This window comes from Camellia sinensis, chromosome 4, assembly GCF_055761805.1.
Source record: "Camellia sinensis isolate YWXY chromosome 4, ASM5576180v1, whole genome shotgun sequence".
In the NCBI taxonomy this organism is placed as follows: domain Eukaryota; kingdom Viridiplantae; phylum Streptophyta; class Magnoliopsida; order Ericales; family Theaceae; genus Camellia; species Camellia sinensis.
In genome coordinates this window covers 175,079,101-175,102,829 of record NC_138964.1, presented here as the reverse complement: position 1 = coordinate 175,102,829, position 23,729 = coordinate 175,079,101, and the positions used below count along the sequence as shown (strand labels likewise).

The 23,729-nt window shown below is 34.6% G+C and overlaps 2 protein-coding genes across 2 annotated transcripts; one reads left to right on the top strand and one right to left on the bottom strand.

Moving 5' to 3' along the window:
* Positions 1-2,073: 2,073 nt before the first annotated feature.
* On the top strand, positions 2,074-3,811 carry LOC114294887 (Pmr5/Cas1p GDSL/SGNH-like acyl-esterase family protein). Its single transcript, XM_028239079.2, has one exon. It carries the CDS (start codon positions 2,386-2,388, stop codon positions 3,457-3,459), a length of 1,074 nt encoding a protein of 357 aa, XP_028094880.2. The 5' UTR covers positions 2,074-2,385; the 3' UTR covers positions 3,460-3,811.
* Positions 3,812-9,270: 5,459 nt separating this feature from the next.
* EXPA13 (expansin A13) lies at positions 9,271-14,585 on the bottom strand. The gene is made up of 2 exons (XM_028239078.2): positions 13,801-14,585; positions 9,271-9,656 (listed from the first exon to the last, which is right to left on the bottom strand). The coding sequence occupies exons 1-2, from the start codon at positions 14,343-14,345 to the stop codon at positions 9,347-9,349; spliced, it is 855 nt and encodes a 284-aa protein (XP_028094879.2). The 5' UTR covers positions 14,346-14,585; the 3' UTR covers positions 9,271-9,346.
* Between the last annotated feature and the right edge of the window lie 9,144 nt (positions 14,586-23,729).

Sequence of the window (23,729 nt, the reverse complement as noted above, 5' to 3'; positions counted from 1 at the left end):
GACTAACATCCATAGACCAAATTCAACCTCATCTTTTCTGGTCGGATGCAGGTTAACGTTGTTGGGTGTGGTTTGTGTGATGTTGACTGCTTCATCAGAAACGGCTAGTTTGGTTGTCGGCGATGAAATATTTGGGGCCTTGAAACGACAAGCTTCTTTTCAATGGTCGATTCTGCCACATAGAAAACAGAAAGAACATAGTGATTCATACTCAATAATGTAGTACTTTTCCTCAAGGATGAATTTAGGCCACAGTGGTTTGCTGAGATCAACTTCAATGCACATTCTGGCAAATTTCCCCCTGGTAGCCATAGCCGTTGTCCAGTCAATTTTGAGCGGTTTTCCTATAGCTTTGGTAACTGCAAACAAGACTTTATCCCAGTAATATTCAATCGAAAGCTCCAGAAACCGAACTCATACTGCGGTTGTGGTTTCAAAAGCTTCCGATGGTTTGAAGTTAGGCTTCCACCGTCTAACCGTGAGGTAATGATCCATTATCACCCATGGTCCTCCAGTGTACACCTCAGTATAGTCCTCTGGTTCAGAGAACTGGAAGAGAAAATAATTACTCCCCAAATCTATGGCGTTAAACTCCCCAAGGAGGCCCCAAAGGTTCTTTACCCTAGAGTAGAGCATTTTGTATCCAATATTTTTACCCAGTAATCTGATAATTAGTGTGTTTTTCCACGGCTTTCTAATCTTATCCAACAATTTCCTTGGGAGTGGGACTTTGGGGATGCCCATGTGTTATGAGAGGGTATTCTCGACTGATGAGTGGTGATCATCATCATTTTCATCAGAGGAGAGAATGTCCACTCTATTGTCAAACAAGTAGTCACCGTGTTTAGCTGTGTTCAGGGCCTCCTTGAACGATTTGGGAGAGGGGGGGAGTCGCTTTCAAGGGAGGCTCTTGCAAGTTAGGTGTTACTGTGGAGACTTCAGTTTCCATATTGATCACCTGCACCATTGCTTCATGGGCCTGGGCGATAGAGCTTTTAATTTTCTTGGTACTTCTAGTGAGATAGTCTTGTTCTTCGGATGATTTTTCCAGCCCAGCGTGGGTAGATTGATTGGAGGAGTTGACGACAGTAGTTGACATCGGAGCTAGATCTCTCTCTCTGGATAAACAAGACAAATGCTAAAATCCAAAAATGGATACCTATAAGGTGTTTGTTTGGCAACACCTCTCTTTGAATAAAAGTCACTTCCGTTTACTCTTTTTTTTTTTTTTTTTTTCTTTTCTATTCATCTAATCTAAAAATTAAAAAATAAATAAATAAAAATTTGAAAATTTAAATTAAGTTTAAAAAATTCACTATTTTTACTTAAGTGCCGCATGTTATTGGAATTATATTAGCTAAGAGTCATACTTTGATTAGGGCTTAACCAATGTTATATTCGTGAAAATTTTATGCTACACACGGCCTCTAAAGTAAGTATTATATGCATCTCTAGTCATAATATTTGAATAAATGGCTATGACTTACTTGTCTTATTAGTTAAGATATATTGTGATATTAAGTATGACAAAACAATTATTTAGTGGTATTTTGAGAAGTTAGTAAAAAATTAATTTTTTAATTTTTTGACTTTTTTATCAAAAAACTAGGTTATTTTGGATAAAAAATTTGACTTTTTTGACTAAAAAAATAAAAAAGTCAAAAAATTGATTTTTTTAACCTCTTCCCAAACTATCCCTTAGTCTGTAATATTCAATTAATTGACTATAATATTTCCGTACAACTTTTTTTTTTTTTTTTTTTTTTTTGGGAAATTCCATATAACTTAGACTAAGGCCTCGTTTGAAAACCAGTCAATTTAGCTAAAAAGTCAAAAAATTACTAAAAAAATCAAAAAGTTAACAATTCATACCAAAAAGCCAACAACTCATACAAAAAAGTCAAAAATTTTCATTTCTCTTTACTTTTTACACATCTTTTTATAAAATATCAAAAAATTATTCCAAACATATTAATTTTTTTAAATTCATATTTTAATTAAAAAATTAAAAAATTACTAAATTAGCCTGCTGCCGTCAAACACTATCTCTGTCATTCACTTTCATTCATACATGCGGAGTAAACATGGCTTAACGTGACAAAACGCGTTCATTTGCTCTCTAGCATTAGCAAAGGAAGAACTCGAGCGGCTGATCATCATCACCGTCTCTCTGTCTCTGTCTCTTTCAGTTTTTGTTACGCCATAACCATCACTCCCACCACACTCCCTTGATTAACAAGCCACACTTGCCAACAAACCCAACCCTAACCCTAATCTCCCCCCACCCCAAAAAAAAGAAAAAACAATCCTGTTCCATAGTTGCTGTTAATCAAAATTTGGTTCCCTCAAAAAATGTTCCACTGATCAAGAAAAAGAGATTGAGAGATGTTTGGGGCCGTCCAATTGGGAGTATTGGCGGCGTGTGTTGTCCTCTTCGTGCCGATGGGGATGGCCGGTTGGCACCTCAGCCGCAACAAAATGCTCTTCTTCAGCGGAGCCCTCTTCATCACCCTAGCGGTAGGTGTCCATCTCACTCCCTACTTCCCTTCAATTTCCACCTTTGTTTCCTCCGTAGTTGTACTCCAAAACCGTGACTCTTGTGTTTCTTTACTCCATGACATTGTATTCCATGTCAAACCTCTTGACCATTTTCAAAATTTTACCATTCTTGGGGGTTCTTGGTCCTGGTCAAACTCTGCCCCTGTTGTTTCCTGTGACTTTCAGAAATTGGGTCGCTCCGATGCCTCCGATCTGCTCAATGGATCGTGGGTTGTTGTTGCCGGGGACTCCCAGGCTCGCTTGTTTGTAGTTTCTTTGTTGGGTTTGGTTTTTGGCTCTGAAGAGATGGATTCGGTCCGGGCTCAGCTGTTCAAGAGGCACAGTGATTATCATATTGTCGTTGATCAGATTGGAATGAAGTTGGATTTTGTCTGGGCGCCTTACGTCACCAATTTAACTCATTTGATGATGGATTTTAAGCAAGAAAATAACTACCCGGATGTTTTGTTGATGGGGGCAGGGTTGTGGCATATGCTACATGTCACTAATTCTTCAGATTATGGTGTTTCGTTACGGTTATTGAGGAATTCAGTGGTCTCGTTTCTCCCAATTTCTCCGGAATTTGGAAATGATGGGCCTGTGACTGGTTCCGTTTCAATAAGATCGCCTCATATATTTTGGATAGGCATGCCAGTCCTGATAAGCTCAATGTTGAATACTGAGGAGAAGAGGATGAAGATGAATGATGCAATGTGGGGTGATTATGATAAAGAGCTTTATAGAAGTAAGCTCTTGCGCCAATCTGGTGGCCCTCTTTTGTCATTGGATATTCAGTCTTTGAGTGAGAAATGTGGAAAACAGTGTACAGTGGATGGGATGCATTATGATAGGATTGTTTATGAAGCCGCCATCCATATCATGCTGAATGCATTGCTTATTGAGTCTCATCAAAAGCTATGATGTAATACTTTTTAATTTCTTCTTGGATCTCTGAGGCACGACCTCTTTTGGAGGACATAAATGGGCTTCCTATCAAAGTCATTGCTTGAGGTTGCTTCAATCCTGCATACGTTAATTTTTTACCAGGTTCTTCTCCCCTTGGCTGCAGTTAACACTTGGTAGTGAAATTTTTTTGATAGTAGTTTCAGGCACATTTTTTGTTTCACTCTTTAAAATATGTATGAATATCGGATACTCACACAACTTGTATTGTAGTCAAAGAGCTGCTCATGTCTCACATCCAATTCTGATGTGAACATATACGAAAGTTATGTATGAATATCTTGATAGATGCTTTGTTGTTTCCAAGAAAGCCATTTTGCATCATTCATGCGTGGTTAGACAGTATTCCATTTTAAGATTTTGATTGTAGATTCTCAAAAAAACAAAAGAAAAGAAAAAGAAGCCGATAGAGTTGAAAAATGTCACACTTCTGCAATTTTTTTATTTTTTTTTGGGGTCTTGTTTTTCATTTCTTCACAAGAAAATCAATATTGCACTAGATAGTAGAAAAGAAAGTAAAATAATCCATTCCAGTGATGTACAAGTACATATATTGTACACTTGGTTCCTATTGGAATAACCTTTTTTTAATGATATAAAGTATGCTTTGTATTATTATCACATATTGCTTGAAGGTCTGTTTCCACCTTTTGTTATTTTTCTTTTCATGTATATTCAAATTTGATGCAGCAGACAACTGATTGGTGGGCTTGGTGTAAAAGCTGTTCAATGCATCCTGTACTGCTTACTATTGACATGCAAAACCTCAAGCCAAACCCATCAGATCTTGAGGTTTATTCTGAAACTTTTCCAACAACTTGAGATCTTATTAAAAAATAAATAAATAGAACATAAGTCAATATAAAATGTCAAAAAATATTTAAGATGGTTATTGAACTGGTTTGAGGTTGATTTACTGGAATCTGTTTTAAGTTGTGTGGTTTAAGGGTTTGACTTAGATTTTATGCTTTGTGCAATGTCTTTGGTCTATGTATAAATATTTGCAATTATTATAATGTTCTGCCAGTGGCACACTCATCATATAGTCTAGATCAGCCTGGGTGATCTTACCAATTTTCAAGGTGACCAGATGTTGTATGATGTACACCTATAATGTATAACTATTAGACATTCCAGAATTACTGATTACATTCAAAGGAGAGTGTGTAGGTTTTTCAGAAATACACTTGTCTAATGATTGAAATTTGTCCCTCTTTATTCTAAATCCATGGATCTGTAAATGGCTTTGTTGACTTTTAGCAAAGAGGGAAGATAATCGGTGAGTGTTTTTTAGAAATACCCTCCTTGAAAATGCTTTTGCTTTGTCTATTATCCGTTTTCTATTTGTCTCTTATTCCTTTTCCCATGTTAGTTCTAGCATGGAGGGAGGATTCCTGATGTAGAGTGTGGAAGGGAAGAGAGGGAGTAATTTAGAATTTCACAAACACAATCTGGTTTGACTTGTTTAGGATCAATTTGGACTAATTTGTCTATGTTTTACTAAGTTTTAGACATGGACCATAGGGCTCACCCATGGGTTGTATGAAGTTTCTAGTTATGTTTTGAGATTTCATATATGGTTCTCTAGTTTGCATATATATATATATATATGTTGAGTGTCTTAGTTTCTTAATTTTGAAGTCAAAATTCAAGTAGAATTAGGAGAAACAACACCTTATAAATATTTATGTACTTTTTGTATTATGTGAAGCTTTTAAAGCTTTCTGTGTGATGATATTTGCAGACTTACCATAGGGATCTTTTTTTTCATTTTTCCTTAAAGGAGTTGTAAGACGAGCAATAAATGACACAAAGAAGGATGCAGAATTGATGTAGAAGAGTTTTTGGAAACTTGCCCAAGTGTTGCCTATAATTAGAGTTGTGCTGAGTTTTGGGTTGGAAAAGATTGTATGGTTACGGTTTTAACAGGTAGGTAGAAGACAGAATTTATGATTTGGCAAGGAAGAAGGCTGGAATTTGGCTTGATTTTTGAAATGGCAGATTATGGGATTTCTGAAATATTAGTTGCAAGAATTCTCTGAACAACCAGAGTTTTGATTTAGGTGCTAATTCAAAGGTACAAAGGTAGGGGAAGGGTAAGGTTGATTGGGCACGATTGAGTATGGTGTTGGGACTGAAAAGTCTACTAACCGAAAATTAGAGTTTAAGAAGGAAAAAGAATAGGTTAAGGATGGATGTTCGGTTGAGGACAATATATTGTTTAAGAAGCCAATTAGTGCTTTCTTTGTCTTCATGGAAAAATGTAGGAGGGAGTTAAAGGAGAAGTGTTCAGATATCACTGCAGTTGTGGCTATTGATGAAGCTGGGGAAGATAAGTGGAAATCGATGTGTGAAGCTGATAAGGGACCTTTTGTGAAGTTAGTGCAATATTGAATTTTTTTAATAGATAGGAGTGTTTTTTTGAGGAGTGTTGACTTTATCTTTTGCACATCTTTTTCTTCTTTTCTTCTCTCTTTTTTTTTCTTGATTGTATGAGGTTTTGGCCCCCTCGATACATTGGAGGAAGTTTGTGGAACACACTAGCCTGAAGGTAGAAGACAACCCTAACTTTCAATCTTGGATTTACATTCACAAGGTCTATATGAGAGTATAAAGAAGTATAAATCCTCTTGGAGTCTTCATCTCATCAAGAATCCCCAATAGGGGACAATTAGAGTATAAATAGACAGTCTCAATTGTCAAATAACTGGTTCTTTGAAACCAGCCCACTTTTAGAACTAGCTTTTTGGAATTTTATTTTGGTTGGCCCCCATGCACGTGTGAATAACCATTTGGATTGCCCCACAAAGATATTTTGGCTGTCCCACAAGTGGATCTGATAGACAACCTAACCTTGGATCTTACCTGGTCAGATAACCAAAAAAAAGGATCCTATGTGCTCTGCCATTCTATTTAGCTTGGTCAATCAACCTTTCGTTGACCAAGATGACTAAATGAACAGTGTAGTCCTTCGAGGACTTCCCGATCCCGGCCTTATCCAAGACAAATTTGCCATTCTATTTAGCTTGGTCGATCAACCTTTCAAGTTGGTTGACCAAGATGACTAAATGAACAGTGTAGTCCTTCGAGGACTTCCTGATCCCGGCCTTATCCAAGACAAATTTGATGCCCTGATGAATCTCTCCCATAGCATCTTCCATGCCAATGAAGCTCTTCCATAGCAGCTATGACATGCTTCCAAGGCTCTAAGGTAGGCTTGTCCAATGTGCCTTATCCAAACGTTTGTGGCTTGAGCTCTCCCTGCGGTGCACATTACGTTACGTAGTCCTGAAATTGCTAACCTATGCTAGTTTTAATACCAACTCAAATTTAAAAGCCTAGAAGGACAGCATTTTGGTGCAGCATTCTGATTTTTAATCCTATTTACGGGTGTTCATCTATAGAATGAGTTTTTTACATACATTACAAAGAAGAGTGAGGGATCCGATGTATGATGTTGACAGATCTTTTAGGGAAGAGTGATGGAGGAACTGAATTGGTCATTGGGTTAGATTCATTGTTTGGTTTGGTTATAGGGTAATACATCATGTTCTTTAAATTTTGATTACAGTTGACATTGTTGTTGTGGTGGTGGTGGTGGGTGGTAGTGCCCAAAGAGCGAAAGCCAGAGATGGAGTAAGGGCCACGCAACGAAGCCTGGATCCACCTCAAAATTGGATTGGAATACTTTGAAGTCATTCTCTTTTCCCTTTTTGTTTTTGTTTTGCTGGTTTCAACTGATTGTGGGGGATTATTACGTTGATGTTTTCTCAATCTCAATTAATGCCCGTCAGGTGTGTGTGTGTGTTTGAAAGAAGATGCAAGGTGCTTTTCCAGTGTGAACTTTGACAGGAGGTATAACAAGAATTTTTTTTCATTTTCTTGAAGAAATATCAGGTTTTCAATTTTTATTAGGCAGATCAGATGCTTTATGTGAGGGATTTTGTTATGCCCATTTTCAATTGTTAAAAAAAAAAGGGGTTGGTTTCAGATTACGGGATGTTTTGGGAAGATGATTAAAAGCTATTTTTTTGGCTTTCTTGTGAGAGAGGGAAGTAGGTTAAAAGTTGGGAATTGACTTTTAACCTACTTCCTAAAATAGCATAGTAATAATCTTAAAGAGGTTTCTAGGGTTAGAAAGTCTCGCTTGAAAAGTTGGACAAAGATCTGTAGACCTTTGAAAAGTACAATGGGTTCTCTCTCTCTTGACATCGGAGGCTATATAGCCTTCAGAGGGCAAAGTCTTGCCTTTGCCAAATTTTAATATTGTAGCGACAATTCTCTCGTTTTTTGACACCTAGCCTTAGGGAGGGCAAAGTCTTGCGTTCCCCATTTTTTAATCTTGTATTGAATTGCAACAATATTGACCAATCAAATTAGTCCCATTGATTGTAAATGGTCCTCTTTACCTCCTCCATGTAGAGAATCAAAAGATCAAAGATCCAACCAAGTACTATATGGTGGAACCCTATTAAAACATGGATCAATGCTAAAATTTTGTGGGAATCAGATTTTCAGAACCAAATCTTGCAATTTGGGTGATTTTAAAAAGTCAATAACAAACCATCAAAGATCAGAATTTGATTAATAATGGCAATTATTATTCTCAGAAACTCGATAACAAATCAATCTTATCGGATGTCCCCAAAGGGACCGATAACAAATCAATACAAAGTATGAAGGAGCACACACGAAAATCTCTCACAAACTATGTGCTTTTTAAGCAACTAATCAAACATTTCAAATCATAAATTTCCTAAGACACTGTAAAAAATCCTTTGATACTCTGCATTTCAACTCGTATTTGTTTGTACACAATCGACAGAGTAAAAATGGCAATATGTTGCAATGTCTTTAATAACATGCTCGTCTTTCATATATAAAACCCAACAAATTGCTAAATTGGTTTAATCTTTCAATACAAAAAAAACACAGTACAACTTTAACACCGATTCACAACAGCTTCGTTTTGTCATATACCCATATGAACACCGTCCACATGTACCAGGATGGTAAAAAAAAAAAAAAAAAAAAAGCAAAGAAACCAAGACAGAAGAATCAAAATTTTCTTTAAAAACAAAAGACTTTTCCAGATGTCAGATTAATCATTGAATTTTCACAATAATATTTTGCTTGCGAGGAAAAAGGACAACCAAAATAAAATTTTAAAAAAAAAAATTCGACAAAACCCTATGTAGAAATGTAAAGAATGACAAAATCAAAGGGCTTGTTGATTTTTTTTTTTAAAAGAATTTTGGATGACAAAATCATATTAAACATCAACCTGGGAAAATCTTTTAAAAACTCATATAAAATATTAATAAAAGTCATTTGAAAAAATCATGACCTTATCTTTAATTTCACACTATCATCTTGAAATAAATTATAACTTGGGTAAATCATTTCAAAATGGAGACTTTTGGCATTTAAACCCTGTTTGGTAGAATTGTGGGAAAGTTATTATAACTTATAACCTAACAACTTATAACTTATAGTTGTGTACATAAGCTGATTTTTTACTTATAAATTAAATTTCTCTTCCCCCACTCAAAGAATAAATTGATTTTTGACTTACAAAAAGCTATAAGCTGTATTGTTAAGTTGAACAAAACACATCAAAATAGCTTAAATTAAACTAAAAGCTGAAATAAACCCTACCAAACAAGCCCTTAGTTTCATTGCTTATCTGATGATTTTAAGTATGACTTGACATATCTAACTTTCCCTTACCCACATTAGACTCACAACACAAGAAAAAAGACCCAGCAATCCAATCCAACACAAACCCTATATTCCAACCCAATCAAAAAGGAAAATTAAGGATAACCGGGTTGTTCTCAATTTTTTAAGACTGGAATTGCTTGCCTTCAAAAGTTTGCCCAAAATTCCAATTTTTTGGGGCAACATTGTAAGATGTAAGTGTGACCCCATCACTGCTAGTGACTTCAAATGAAAGAGGCTGATTCTTCAAATCAGCATTTATATGCCAGTTTTGGCCCCAATTTCTGCCCATGGGTAGCCATCCTGTTCTTGAACCCTTAACCTTCACCGCCACTATGTCTCCAGCACCGGCAACATTACTGATCAGCACTGACAGGAATATTCCTGAACCCTCAATTGCAAATCGAACTCCTCCTTCCTTTCTGCATTTAATCCTGTCCAAAACCCATTCCATCAAATAAGACACCCCCAAAAAAAATTCTATGAAGATGAAGAACATTGAAACAAACCCACTATTGCACTTGCGTAATGAATAGAATATAAGGAAAAGGAAATGAAACAATCAAAGTCCAGTAACAAGCAAGTCGTCTCTTATTTTCCATGATCAAAACACTGTGAAAAGAAAAATAAATAAATAAAGGGTAATACCATAAAAAATCTATATAGAATGATGTGGTTCATTTATAGTCATACATTCGAAATCAAGGGGCTCACCGGTGAGTCACCCCCCCCCCCCCCCAACCACCAAAAAAAAAAAAAAAAAACTCCTGTCATTCTCTGCCCCCCATCCCCCATTTTCCATCAGAAAATAAAAGGAAAACTACATGCGCCAAAGCAACAAAACTTGATGGAAATAAATATGAAATCTAACTTTGGTTAGGGAGCACCATCATAGTAAAGCACTGTGGTATTTAACAAAAGTTATTAATGTTCACAACTAGATCCATATAGTGCGAAAATTCTCTCAGATGAACTAATCCATGCAAACAGCTTAGTTAATTGAGAAAAAAGCAAAAACAATTTATGTATTAGCCTACCGATTACTGAAGAATCTGGAACTGAGAAACAGTCCCCAGATGAATGCCCTATACTTGGCAGAGTTCTGATTGTTAATCTGGTACTCTGGGATAAAGAAGAAACCAATTGAAAAACTTTCCCCCCAGTGCAAAAATATAGTTCATTCCTCCACACCAATTGCAAGGTTGCCTTTGTTATCACTCTTACTTAACCTCCAAACGCCAACCTATGGGGGATTGGTGTTGATGAGTATAGGCCCACGGGGACCAACCTGGTTGGTCAACCCAGATGCACATGGGCCGACCCAGCTAGCTCAACCCATTTGAGGCCCAACCCGAGCCTATTGATCCCCTCGGTTGGCCAACTAGACATGGGGACCAAGTTGGATGACCTCAAACATGCAGCAGACCTCCACTGCCCTCACAACTGGACATAGTGCAGGCATAATAGCACAGACACACGGAAGACAAACCGTGTTCTCTGCTTCTCCCACCCTGCCACCTGAAACTGCAAGCGTACCACCGTGCACGTCCCAAGAATGATGGGCCACGTGGAACTCCTTGGAAGGGGGGGGGTACAACTCAAGCACACTCCACCCATGGCAGGAAAGAATATACATACAACCAGAATATACACCCTAGGTAGCTATCTCATTCTCATCTCTTACATTCCTCCATTGCTCTCTACCTTCGAGAGAACTAACTTGTTCGTCGGAAGGCCCTTGAGAAGGACATCCACCGGTGAGTTCTTAAGAGTTTTGCTTACAGGTCAACACCAGCTGACCTGAGTCCGACCACCCAGCTCCGTCAGCTCGTGGATCCAGTGATCGCTATAGACCCACCGTACAATGATTGGTATCAGTTGTCATTAACAGATTCAGATGGATTAAAAAGTCTAATTGGTTGACAAATCCTAAAGCTATTCTACAGGATAGAAGTTACAACCATTAATTTTACAGAGAGGGAGATATGTCACTTATCTTTATGGAATAGGTAAATTACACTAACACCAGCTCAGATTTCTGATAATTATAGAGACACCCCCTTAATTTTCTGAAATTACAATAACACCTCTTACTTTACCTGACAGACACTATATAGAAACACCCCCTCCGTTAACTATACAATAGAAGGATGAAAAAGGTTGACCGTTGACGTCATCATAAAGTTTTAATATGACAATTTTAGTTAAAATTAACCTTATTCACATTTAAATAAATATAATTAATGAGAGACGACAACTGTAAAAGCATATGCTCTGTTAAGCACTATAAGCTGTTATTGTAATTTTTAAAAACTGAGTGGTATCTTAGTATTTATTAGAAACCTGAGGGCATGTTTGTGTGATTTACCCTAAAAGATTTTGTGTTGTGCCCTTCCAGTTAGTTTAGGGCTATTGATAGAGGCAAAACAAGAAAGATTATCAACTACACGCATATTGTTGGTCCCTAAGTTAGCATGAACCTAGGGAGAATGCAAAAGGACAGGCATTCAATTATGACTTTTTACTTCTATAGGTGACAGGAGATTTTTGTACAGAAATGGAGATGCAATTCTGACATACAAATGTCACTTATTCTGATTTTGTGTACCTTAGCTTCTAAGGTATTGAACTCTAGCTCATGTTTACAACATAGGAGTTCTAAATTTTGGTAATCAACAATAGGAGATACTAATGAAACTCACAAATTTACCAGATAAGAAGATACTACAAAAACACATACATTGATGACTGCAGAAAGCTTACTGCATGGTTCTTGGCATTAGGCCAAGTTCTAGTACAAGAATGCTCAAGAAAAGCCTGTTAAAAATTCCTTCATCCCCCACTGCATCTAGGATTTCCAGCAGGAAAGTTTTCCTAGACATTTATTTATTCTTACAACACCTGGTTTAAAGGCACTAACAATGGGGTAATGAGCCTTTTTTAAAAAAAAACTACACTAGCATCCTCCACAAGATGACCCCACTAAGAAGACAGGTACTACTGGAGAGAGGATAGAAGAAGGAGTCATAAGGAAAGGTGCAGATGGATGTGAAATCAATCTGACATTGATCAAGGAACTCATATAGAGTCCCATAAACCAGAATCAAATGCTAGAACATGCATTTGATGTTTCACAGCAAAGCATACTGGGTTTTGAGGGTGTGCTCCCTCCAAGGTTCATGGATAACAATTTCTTAGGGTCCTTGAAAACCCTTGAATTAACCATAGTGTACTTGCAACTTATGCACCCCTGGTGATTAGTTGGGTTTTGATCTAGACACCCAATACCAATCAAAAAAAAAAAAAAAAAAAAAAGAAAAAAGAAACCCTTCCCCATTACACTTTGTGTGGTTTCGGTGTAAGAAAAGAAGGAAAGTGGGCTTCTTTGTTTGGTATAGTGGATGGGTGGGTGAGAGAAGAAGACAACGGGGGAAGGATTGCCTTTCCTTTGACACAAAATAAACCATTCACCCATTTTTTCAGTGGGCCAAGGGAGAGAATGCTGATTGGGTTTCCAAAATGCGTGGAATGACTGTTAGCAATCCTGTATAACATCTGTTTGTTCACCATTTTATATCACTGGTATATGACAAGATATTATTCTACTTTACTAGTTCTTTCCTGATTATTTTCAAACAAAGAATCAATTATGAATATCCAAATAGAAGGTGATACAAAAGTAACGATAAAAAACAGGTGACATAACATTTCTAATTATAAAATATCCTATTCCTTATCTCCTTTTTCCCTCAACCAAACAAAAATGAGGAAATCTCAGTTCCTCCTCTAGGACAGGCTTCTGCTTGCTTGGTTTGGCCCATTCCCTTCCCTCCTTTCCATCCTAGCAAACATAGTGTAGATCAAGCGGTACCCTCATAATATTTCTCATAACATTGCATAATACAAATCATTTTATACATAATCTTGGAATCAGATGGCTCAATTTCCTAAATGTGGGCAAAGTTGTCTTGTAGTTAATTCAACACCACAGTCCACACAAGGACCATTTCATACTGGCAACCCATTTTTACCCTTCACCCAAATTCACCAATGGAAGTAGTATGTATAACTAAAGATGAAAGGACATTTTTGTGAAAGCAACACAGTAGCAAAAACCCTTGGACCACCTGCAAAAGGGCCATGCCCATTGCCCATCATGAGAACTCCGAAAAACCCGCGAGTGACCGACCCATCTATGCATATGTCCGCATCATCATAGATACATGGCTTCGTGGGTTAGCATCATCAACATCAACCACAAAAATGTAGAATTGTGAATTGATCTGGTTATTCTACCCCTCATCTTTTCTTTCCCAGATAGCGAACCGTAGGAAGGGCATTGTGGTCCATAACATAATCACATATATCAATGCGAAACGGTGAGAATACACAACAACAACAACAAGGGCACCGACGGCGCACGTTAGCATCAAAGGAAAGAATAAAGTAGCAGAAGACAAAATGCTAAGTATCACGAATTGCACGTGATATCACGCTTGGTGAAGTTGTACATAGCATGGCAGAAGAAGAAAAAGGGTAATTTGGTAACAAATTTGAGAGAGAGAGATAGAGAGAGACCTGCGATATTGAATGGGCATGTTGCCAGCCTTCCAAATGGCGATCTTCTCGAAGGATTCGATGGGGAGGACGAAGTGGGTGTTGGGGGGGTTGCAATGACCGCCGGAGACGGAAGAGAAGCCGTAATTGGGGGCGCAGAAGTTGGTGGCGGTGACGATGATGGAGGTGCCGGGGATGCACCAACGGAGATCCTCCACGCACCTGATCTCGAAGCAGGCTCCGCAGATCTGCCCTCTCTCGAACACTGTGCTGCTCAGCCCCGCCGTCGCCATTCCGTACCCACCCTTCACCAGGTCGCCGTACCCACATGCTCCTCCCACCGCGTCACGGGGGTCCGCCGCCGCGTAGTAGGTGGCGTGTGCGGATCTCCACTCCGCAAAAGTAGAACTAGTAGTAGTAGCACTACTACTACCACCCCACCAGGATGATGATGATGATGAGGGAGATGGATCGGATGATGAGGAATAGTGTGCGGTTACTAGTAATAATCCTGATGCTAGAGTTAATAGGAGGAGTCTCAGATTTTGTATCAGATTAACCAACATTTTCAAAGCCAGCTAGAGTGAGAGAGAGAGAGAGAGAGAGAGACAGAGAGAGTGGTAGTAGTGGGCAAGGTATCAAAGCATTTGATCCATCTCTAGCCTGTCTTTTTACCTGAAGTTGGATTTTTTTTTTACTTTATCTAGCTTTTTCACTTTAATTGAGATGGGGTTTGTTATTGCTAAATAGTAGTGTGTTTTGGGGAAATTACATGAAGAAGAAAAGAAATTATGTGTGATTGGTTTGATTTTCAAGAAATCCTTTTCCCAAACCAAATAATAATTAATTAGGTGAAAAATATTAAAAAATAAAAAAACACTCATTATTTTCATATGAATTTATTTTTGAGAGGATAGAAATAATTTTAAATTTTTTTTTAAAAAAATTAATATTTTTTTTTGTCAATGTAATTTCTATTATTAAAAAAATGAAAATTAAAATGTTACAAGTTTAGGTGATACCCCTAATGCTGTGTTTGGTTAGAGAATTTGAGGATGGATTTGGAAAGAGAAAGGAAAAAGTTAGGTGAAATATGAATAAAATAAACTTATATTTCACCTAGTTTCACACACTTTTTCTCTTTCTCTTTCTAAATTCCTCCATAAATCCCCCAATCAAACACAACATAAATGAGTTGTTATTGCACTAAATTATGGGATTTACCACTTTTATGTTAAAATTTTATGAGATAAAAGTGTTAGGTGTTAATTTATAAATAAAATAAAGTATTGTTTCAAGAATATTGAATAAATAGGTGCACCCTTTCTTGAAAATAATGAGAATATTAATGAAGAAGAGCATGTAAATGACTTGCTGGTTTATTTTATTGTCATTTCTAGATGTTCATGTTGCCATAGAGATAACTTTAGGATTTAAAAACATTTCGCCATCAAAATAATTTGTGTACTTTATTTAAAAAATAATAATCTGTAATATAGGAGGAGTAGGAGTTATCTAAAGAAAGTGATTAAAAACGAGAGATTTTTAAAAATTAGTTATTGTAATTGTCTTGAAAAATCAACAAGTTCAGAAAAAAATGTAAAAATTATTCACAATATTTAAGAGCTAGCTCTCTCCTTTTGCTGGCCGCTATTAGTTGGTAAAATGATTTCTTTTGTTTCACAAAAATACGAGTTTCTTTAAATTTTTTGAATTACGAATTAGAGCCATAACCTTATTTGGAAATTAATATCAATATTATTACAATAAGAAAATTTCAAAATTATTTTGTTTTACAAAATAAAAATAGAAAGAAGAAGAAGAAGATATGAGAAATTTTCAAAATGTTTACCATGAGTTAAGGAAGAAAACTGAACATGAACTTAAGATTCATTTGTGTTGTGTTTGAATTATGAATTTTAATAAAGATTTAGAAGGGAAAAAAAAGAAGAAGTAAGGATTATACAAACGAGCTATAAATTAAATTTTTTCTTAATTTTCTTTTCAAATCCCCAAATTCATAATCCAAATGAATAAAAAAACTCAATATTAGATTTCATGAAAGAAATATCACGAAAAGTTTCATAAAAATTCTCTACCATTGGATTGCACATACAATAATAAAACACCACAAACTAATTAAATAATAAAAAAACTTTATGAAACATTTCATAATATTTTTTATTATTTTTTTGATATATCAAAAAATTTTTTTTTTTTCATAAAACCTAATATTATTCAATCCAAATGAAATGAGTAATGCTAGGAAGGGGAGTCAGGCTGAAATTGACCCAAGTCAGCAGATGGGCCAAGAAAATGTAAAACATTGGGTTGGGCTTGACATTGTGAAGTAGAGAGCCAGGCTGAAAATATGAGATGTATTTACAAAGGAGAATTTCTATGGACACCTCTCAAAAAGCATTGCATTCTACTACAAGCAATTTCTTTCTACCCATGGCTTGTCCAACACCACCAATTACTTTCTCTATTGATGCAGTTGCCAGTCCACCACCATCATTAGCATTCTTTGACTTTCCCTTATATTCTCCTCATCTCCTCCTATTGTATCCAGTTTTACTACCATTCCTACAAGTCATGATTACACATTTGCTCCTAATTTTGTGAGGTTTAGCCTCCCACCAATATGTAAAAATACCATTAAAGTAATAACAAAACAAATAAATAAATATAGTAATACTACATTCACACAATTTTCCCCCTCCCAAATCCCCTCTAAATATGTTTTTAATATTTTCTTATCCGTCAGAAACACATTCGGGAGAATTCGGAGAGAAGGAAGAAATTATGTGGATGAATCATTTTTGAAATAAATAAAACAAAACACAAGAAAAAGAAAAGAGAAGAAAAGAGATGTTTACACAAAAACAAGGTAAATAATTTAGTAAAACTAGAAAATACTAATTTTTTTTAATAGAAAGGCATCTTTGATTACATGTGCAAAGTAAGGAATCTAAAATATTAATAAAGAAAATTATCTTTAATTGCGTAAAACAGAAGAAGAATCTAATAAAATCAGAGCAGCCACCTTCGTTACTTCAATGATGAACAAGTGATAACAACATCGACAAAACTCACTATGTGATGGAGCTTCCAAACCAGCATTGAGAGAACAGGTCTTCTCTCATAGCAACCATGTCTTATTGGATTACCAAATTGTGGAGATTCAAGCCTTAGCTTTTCTCATGATCTTTTCCTCTTCTTTGAACCTAAATTATATTTCTACCTTGGGCAGGAGGAGGTTTTTCATGTTTATGAAATACCCTCAGTTAATAATATTTGTGAGGGGTTGGTGACAAATTTTGTTAATAATTTTAACACCATTAATAGTTTGGAGTAAAAAGTGAAGCAACGTCAATAATTTACAGGGGCAATATTCAAATTGATAGGCAAAGACACACTACTACAATAGTTCAAGGGACAGAGTAAATTTTCTCCATTTGCAAATTACTACAAATATAATTTGATGTATATACCCCTGTATTTGCAAAACTTTAGTTGAATTAAGGCTCGTTGAACTTGATTCGATTATTAAACAAGTCTAAAAATATAACTAGGCATTATTATTTAATTAACGAATTGAACTTGGACATGTTTGCAAACTAACTTCCAAAGATCATAAATCTTGTCTTTTGTTTGACAAAACCGTTGAATCACTAGTAACAGTACATCAATATTAACAAACTTGTTATTCCCCAAAATTTATAAAATTTTAGAGTCATTTATTAACTTTTGTATTTTTAAAAAATTCTTAAGTATGTAAACTCTACAGATCATAATTTAGTTAGGTACAGAGAGGGGCTTAAACTTCCAATTTTCAACCCAAATAAAGAAAATAAATAATTTATTTTTCTATATAGGAACATCTATTTATCTATACTATATATTAAGAAAGGGATTTCTAACCATGAGGACTCCAAGAGTTTCAAAATTTCAACCTAATTATATTGATTTTTCAATTTTAAAAATAAATCTTCCTTTTTTTTTAATATCAATTGTCAATTAAACAAACCAAAATAAAAAATGAAAAAATTTTCCCCTCAAATTGCGAAAAAGTGACTTTTGCTAAAACAAATAGAAATAAATGTTATTTTTCTATTAAAAGTGATGGTTCATGAAATATCTTTTTTTTAAAAAAAATAAATAATGAGGGTTATAGTTGATAATTTATTGGTTATCTAAAATTATTTTCGTATCAAATGTGAATAGCATTCTAATTTTTTTTTACCTTTTTTTTTTTTATCTAGATACTTTTATTTCGTAAGAAATTTAATCTAATTATATTAAAATTATTTTATGTCATTATAAAATGTAATTTCTTTAATATCAATTTATTCGATGACCCCTTTCTAAAATGCGCATTTTTTAAACATAATAAAAAAAATTATATTGAAAAAACTTAAGCATATTGCTTTTGCTTTTGTTCATTAATATAAAAATTTTAATTAATCTTATTTATTATTTTAAAAAATAAATTAGCAAATAATTTTATATATTTATATATACAATTTTGTTTCTATTTCTCAAGTTATTTAGTATCTCTATCCAAATCCACTAAAATTTATTTGAATTTTTGAATTTTACATAGGCCTTCACCTAATTAAAAATTATGTTGCTCAATCATTAAAAAATTGCAGACTTGACTTGAGTTGCTTGGGTTAAACTTGCTTGAGTTTACAACTCTAGCAAAAGAATTGAAAGTTACATGATTGAAATTGTGATAAATTAAAAATTGATATATAAATTATGATAAAATTATGAAACTTAAATTGTAAGTTTTAATATTTTTTTATGCTTTCATAATTTATATACAAAAATCTAACTATTTATATTATTTTATATAAAAATATTTTGTTAATTTTTTTATATCCCGTGCATAGCATGACTTTTCATTGTGGTTTACTAATAAATCTTACATCCATGACATGAGTTATGGACCATTTGGTCCCATAAATATTCTTATAAATTCATAAGTCCTATCTCACATTAAAATTTCCAAATGAAGCATACTCACATTTAGAAACGTAATAAGACAATAGTGCATACATTAGAATGATGTTACATTGTCACATTCTAATAATAACATATTTAACAAAAGTTTAATAAGATAATAATACACACATTAGAATGATGTATGATTGTGGACCTTGCGGTATACCATTTTCAAATTCGATGGAACTTAATTGCCTACAAAAAAAAATTTATGAGACTTTCTGATACACATTTTTTTGAGATGAGACCTCTAGATAAATTTTTCATTTTTTTTTGTGATCATCTTGCCCTCATTAATCATAGGGAAATTGATTGGTAAATCCCGTTTTATGGACTTGTTCCCAAATGTTTTTAATTGCACCGCGTGGTCCTTGTATAATTGGAATGACTAAATTGCAATTGGTTGTAGTGATTGGTAGGATTGAATGACATGGCAACAAGAAGGTGGGCGAGTGTTTGGTGTTGACGTTTTATGAACAACAAAAGTGTATTACAAACCGTGAGTTGTGACGACGTGAAATACAAAATCAAAATCCCCAAATCGGAAACACTATAATTTGTGAGATTCTTCAGTTGCCCTAAAATCAAGCAGTCAGACTTTCCTAAATCAAAATTCAAAATTCATTTGATCGAATCCCACATTTTTGGTTTCGATATGAATATACAAGATCTGGTGGGTCGAGCAGTTCCATCTATATGTATTAAAGATATATTGTGGTGGTGTTTGTGTGAAACCGTAACATCGATTTCAATGGGACGACCTGTGAACGTCAAAGATCTGTTCACATCGGAAGACCATTTGCGGCTAACACCCGAGCGTGTACAAACCACGTACAACCTTTTGTGTCCTTCATAGTACAAACAAACTGTCACTTGAATGGAATAGTTCTTCACGTATTTGTATTGAAACCCACACTCTACCGTATACTTGCAGAGTACCATATGGAATTCTTGCGCACTGCCTTTGAAACACTAACATAAGTGAGACCGTTAGACCATGAGACAGACATAAACACTTTCTCGGTGTGGGGGCAGAAAGTAGGTTCCAGGTCAATGTCGTCATATGTTTCCAATGCACGTTGGACCCCTCTACGCGGTGGCACAATGTTGTTTATCATAACATAATCGTTAGCTACAATCGCGTTAATTGGATCCTCTTGTTGTACGATAATCACATCAATGTGTTACAAACAGAAAGACCGTCCACATCATTTTGCGACAACACAAAATTGTTGTACCCGAAAATCTTGTAAAGCAATAACATTTTTGCGGGTATCTATCCCTTCAGTTTGGAACACACAAAGTTAACCAGGTAATTGAACACAAATGGAGACAGTAAATTGTATGCAATGCTTGTACTGCGGTATGAACACAAAAGCATCAAATTGGGCACCATTCCTGCAATTAAATATGAGGTAAACACACGTAAGAACGAGTATGAAGGCATTGTGTGCAACACATTTATGTGCGGTGCGATGATCTACCAATTTGTGAATTCGACATTACATGAGGCAGTTAGTGCTAAGCAAACACGGCCACGAATCGTTTCCCCCCCACCCCTACACGCACCCCCACCCAACTTACGGAAGTATGTATAATTGTACATGGTGTGAACAAAACACACCACACAGGTAAACGTTTTAGGGAAATAGACGTGCATGCACAGGGGTAAGATGGTGTGGGTTACGACAACGTGACAGGTGCATTAGATGGGTAACCCGAAATGCGTAATGTGAAACAAATAGAACTACACAACAGTGGAAAAAATCGAACCCCTTAATCGGGAAACCACATGACCCACACACACAAATCATTCGGAAAACCAATACCCACACCAATCAACTGGAAAAACATTACCCACGCCAAAACAATAAGGGAAAAACACACACGGCTTAATATCGAAATTTAATATTCAAACAAATTGTAAAAAAATGTATAAGAAAATGGTGTTACCAAGTGTGTACTATACCTGACGATCGGTGACGACATTCTCAAGTAACACATAACAATTCAAAAAAGGACTTTGTTGCACCATACACGTGATACATAGGACTGAACAAACTAACAAAAAAAAAAAAAAAAAATGTGGGACCAAACAGATCAATTGAATTGTTCCTCATATACAACTTTTCAATAATTTTCCCTTAATCATATTTGATTTTTCAATACTTAAAGAAATATTCTCCATTCCAAACATGGGATATTAGCTAAATGATATCAACATCATTTTTTCATTCTCAATTGAGCACATCATTTTTAGCAATGAATGTATTCATGATTTGGAAAGTACAAAAGAAAAAAAGAAAACAAAAGGTCCCAATAGGTTTTTGCCCTTTTAAATAATGTCCTAAAATTTTGTACTGTTTTTTTAGTTAAAGATCCATATATCTTGAAACATAAGACTATCTTCTAATAGATGTCACAATTTGTTTCATTAAATAAAGAAAAAAAGAAAAAGAAAAAGAAAAAAAATCAAAAACAAAGAATAATAAGAGTATCTCTATCCAAATCTTCAAAATTTAATATGTCAAATTTTTTTAAAGGCTTGTGTGGCAAATTGACACATGTCGATTTGACATAAAAGCTCTTCACTTGATATATCAATTTTATTATTCTATTATTTTAAAATTTGGACTCTTTTATGTACCATTAGTCTTCTTTTTTTTTTGAAGGAAAAAAACAGAAAAAGAAAGCATGAGGTGGTCTTCATGTCAAAATTGACATGAAGCCTAATACCAAAAGCTATGTCAGCTTTTGGCACACTAGGTGAAATTCAATTATTATGCCAAAATAAAATTATTGGACTGTCATATTAGATTTAACATATCATATGGAGGTGTTCTAAGCCCTCAATTTGTCAAATTTAAATATTTGTTATCCATTTATTTTCTATTTACATTCTAAAAAACACGTTTAGTAAGACTATTTTCAAAATATATTTTCTATTTTTTTTTTATAAAAAAACACCTTATAATTTAATAAACATTTTAAAGTTGTATTATGAATTTTTGAAAATCGTTTTCTTACAAAAAAATAAAATTAATACGAAAACAATGGTTGTTTTTACAATTTTTATTTTTTTTATTGTTGTTATTATTTCTGTTTTAAAATGAAGAAGATTTACACATTTAAAATAATGACGCCACCACCAAACAGCCTCCCCCACACGGCGTCTCAAATATCCCATCAATTATGAAATGATAATGGTAAATTACATTAACCTCCCTGTTTATAATAATTATTGATACCTCGCTTCATGTTTTGAAAATCACACTGAAATTCTCTCTATTTTGGAATAGTGTTTTAGATTCCCCTCTGTTTCTTTTTTGTCGATAAGCAGAGTTAGAATTTGATGATTTCTTTTAAAAATTCTTACTTTGTGCTCGATCTATTCTAAAAATTAATTAGATATCAACCCTATAATACTAAAAACATAAGTGCTCCAACAATACTCCAAAATTAATAATACTAAACACACACTAACAATTAAAAAAAATAAAAAATATCAATTTTATAAACACTACAAAAATTGATTTTGTTTTTTATGAACACAAATTTTTTTTCTTCATAAAACTGTTTTTCAAAATCTACTTTATTTTATTTTATTACGTGAATCACATACCAACCAAGGATAGTATGAAATGTAGAATTCTTCTCTATAGAGAAAGCGAGATGACGTATCTCTTCATTTATTTTGTCAAGAGAAACCAAAACGTCAGTGATCACCCTCGACCAGGATTGGTCGGAAGGACCCTCTGACGGTCAAGTTATAATACTGTTTAGCCATGAATATTTGTATTTAAAAGAAGATTCTTAGATTACATTTGCCCTGTCCTCTTTGTTTCACCTGCTTCTCCTTTTATAGTTTTCCTTACTTGAATCACATCCGTTGGATCAATGTTTGATCCGAGAGTTCTGCCTCTACCTGACTCTGGTCAGACAAATGGTCAAGTTGCTTTTGCCTTTGATCATTGAATCATCCCCTTGTGAACGGCTTAGATAATGTCAGATGCTAGTGGTTAACTTGCCCAGCGCTATGTTTGTCGGATCAGGTTGATCGGACGGTTTTACCGTCTAATAGGCCTGATCTATGTTCCCATATTTGCTACTTTGATATTTACACCATTGGAGGAAAATGAATTTGACGTTCCTCCTACATTTTGTGGATCTTTCTTTTAGAAGGAGATCTTTACTCTTCATTACTTCTCATGCTCTTAGTCACACACCAATTTACCGTCAATTGTCTCTAATAGGCTCCTTAGAAAATTTATGTCGGTCTTCTTTTTCTTTTGAGCTGCTTTGCCTAACTGCTTCGGACTTGGATCAATATTTTACCTCTTATACAGATAGCTTTTGCAAAATTTGATACCAAATGCAATAGCTCATTTGTAGATTAAAGTTTTAGTTCAGGCCTTATTTGACAAGTAACTGTTTTAGCCTAAAAGTCAAAAAATTATTAAAAAAATCAAAAAGCCTATAACCTATACTAAAAAATTAAAGATTCCCTTTTCTCTTTTCTTTTTGCACATCTTTTCGTAAAAAGTCACCCCAAACATACTAGTTTTTTTTACGTCATATTTTAGCTAAAAAATAAAAAAGATACTAAAATAATCTGTTCCCAAACAATAAATGAACTAAGACTAAAATGGTAAAACCAACTTAAAAATTAATACCATCTTAACATATAGCAATTTAGAGGAGGTAATTGTCATTTAGAACTTAAAAGAAGGCATCCGTAATATATATATATATATACTATATATTAAGTAAAAAGGAGTTTTTAATCCCAAGTCTTGTGGGAACTCCAATCTCCCAATCTAAATTTTCTGATTTTTTGATTTAAAAAAAAAAATCTTAGCATTTATTAACTTCTCCTAACTCTCAAATCATACCCTCATAATAACACTTTAATGCATTAAGAACAAATATAAAAAAAAAAT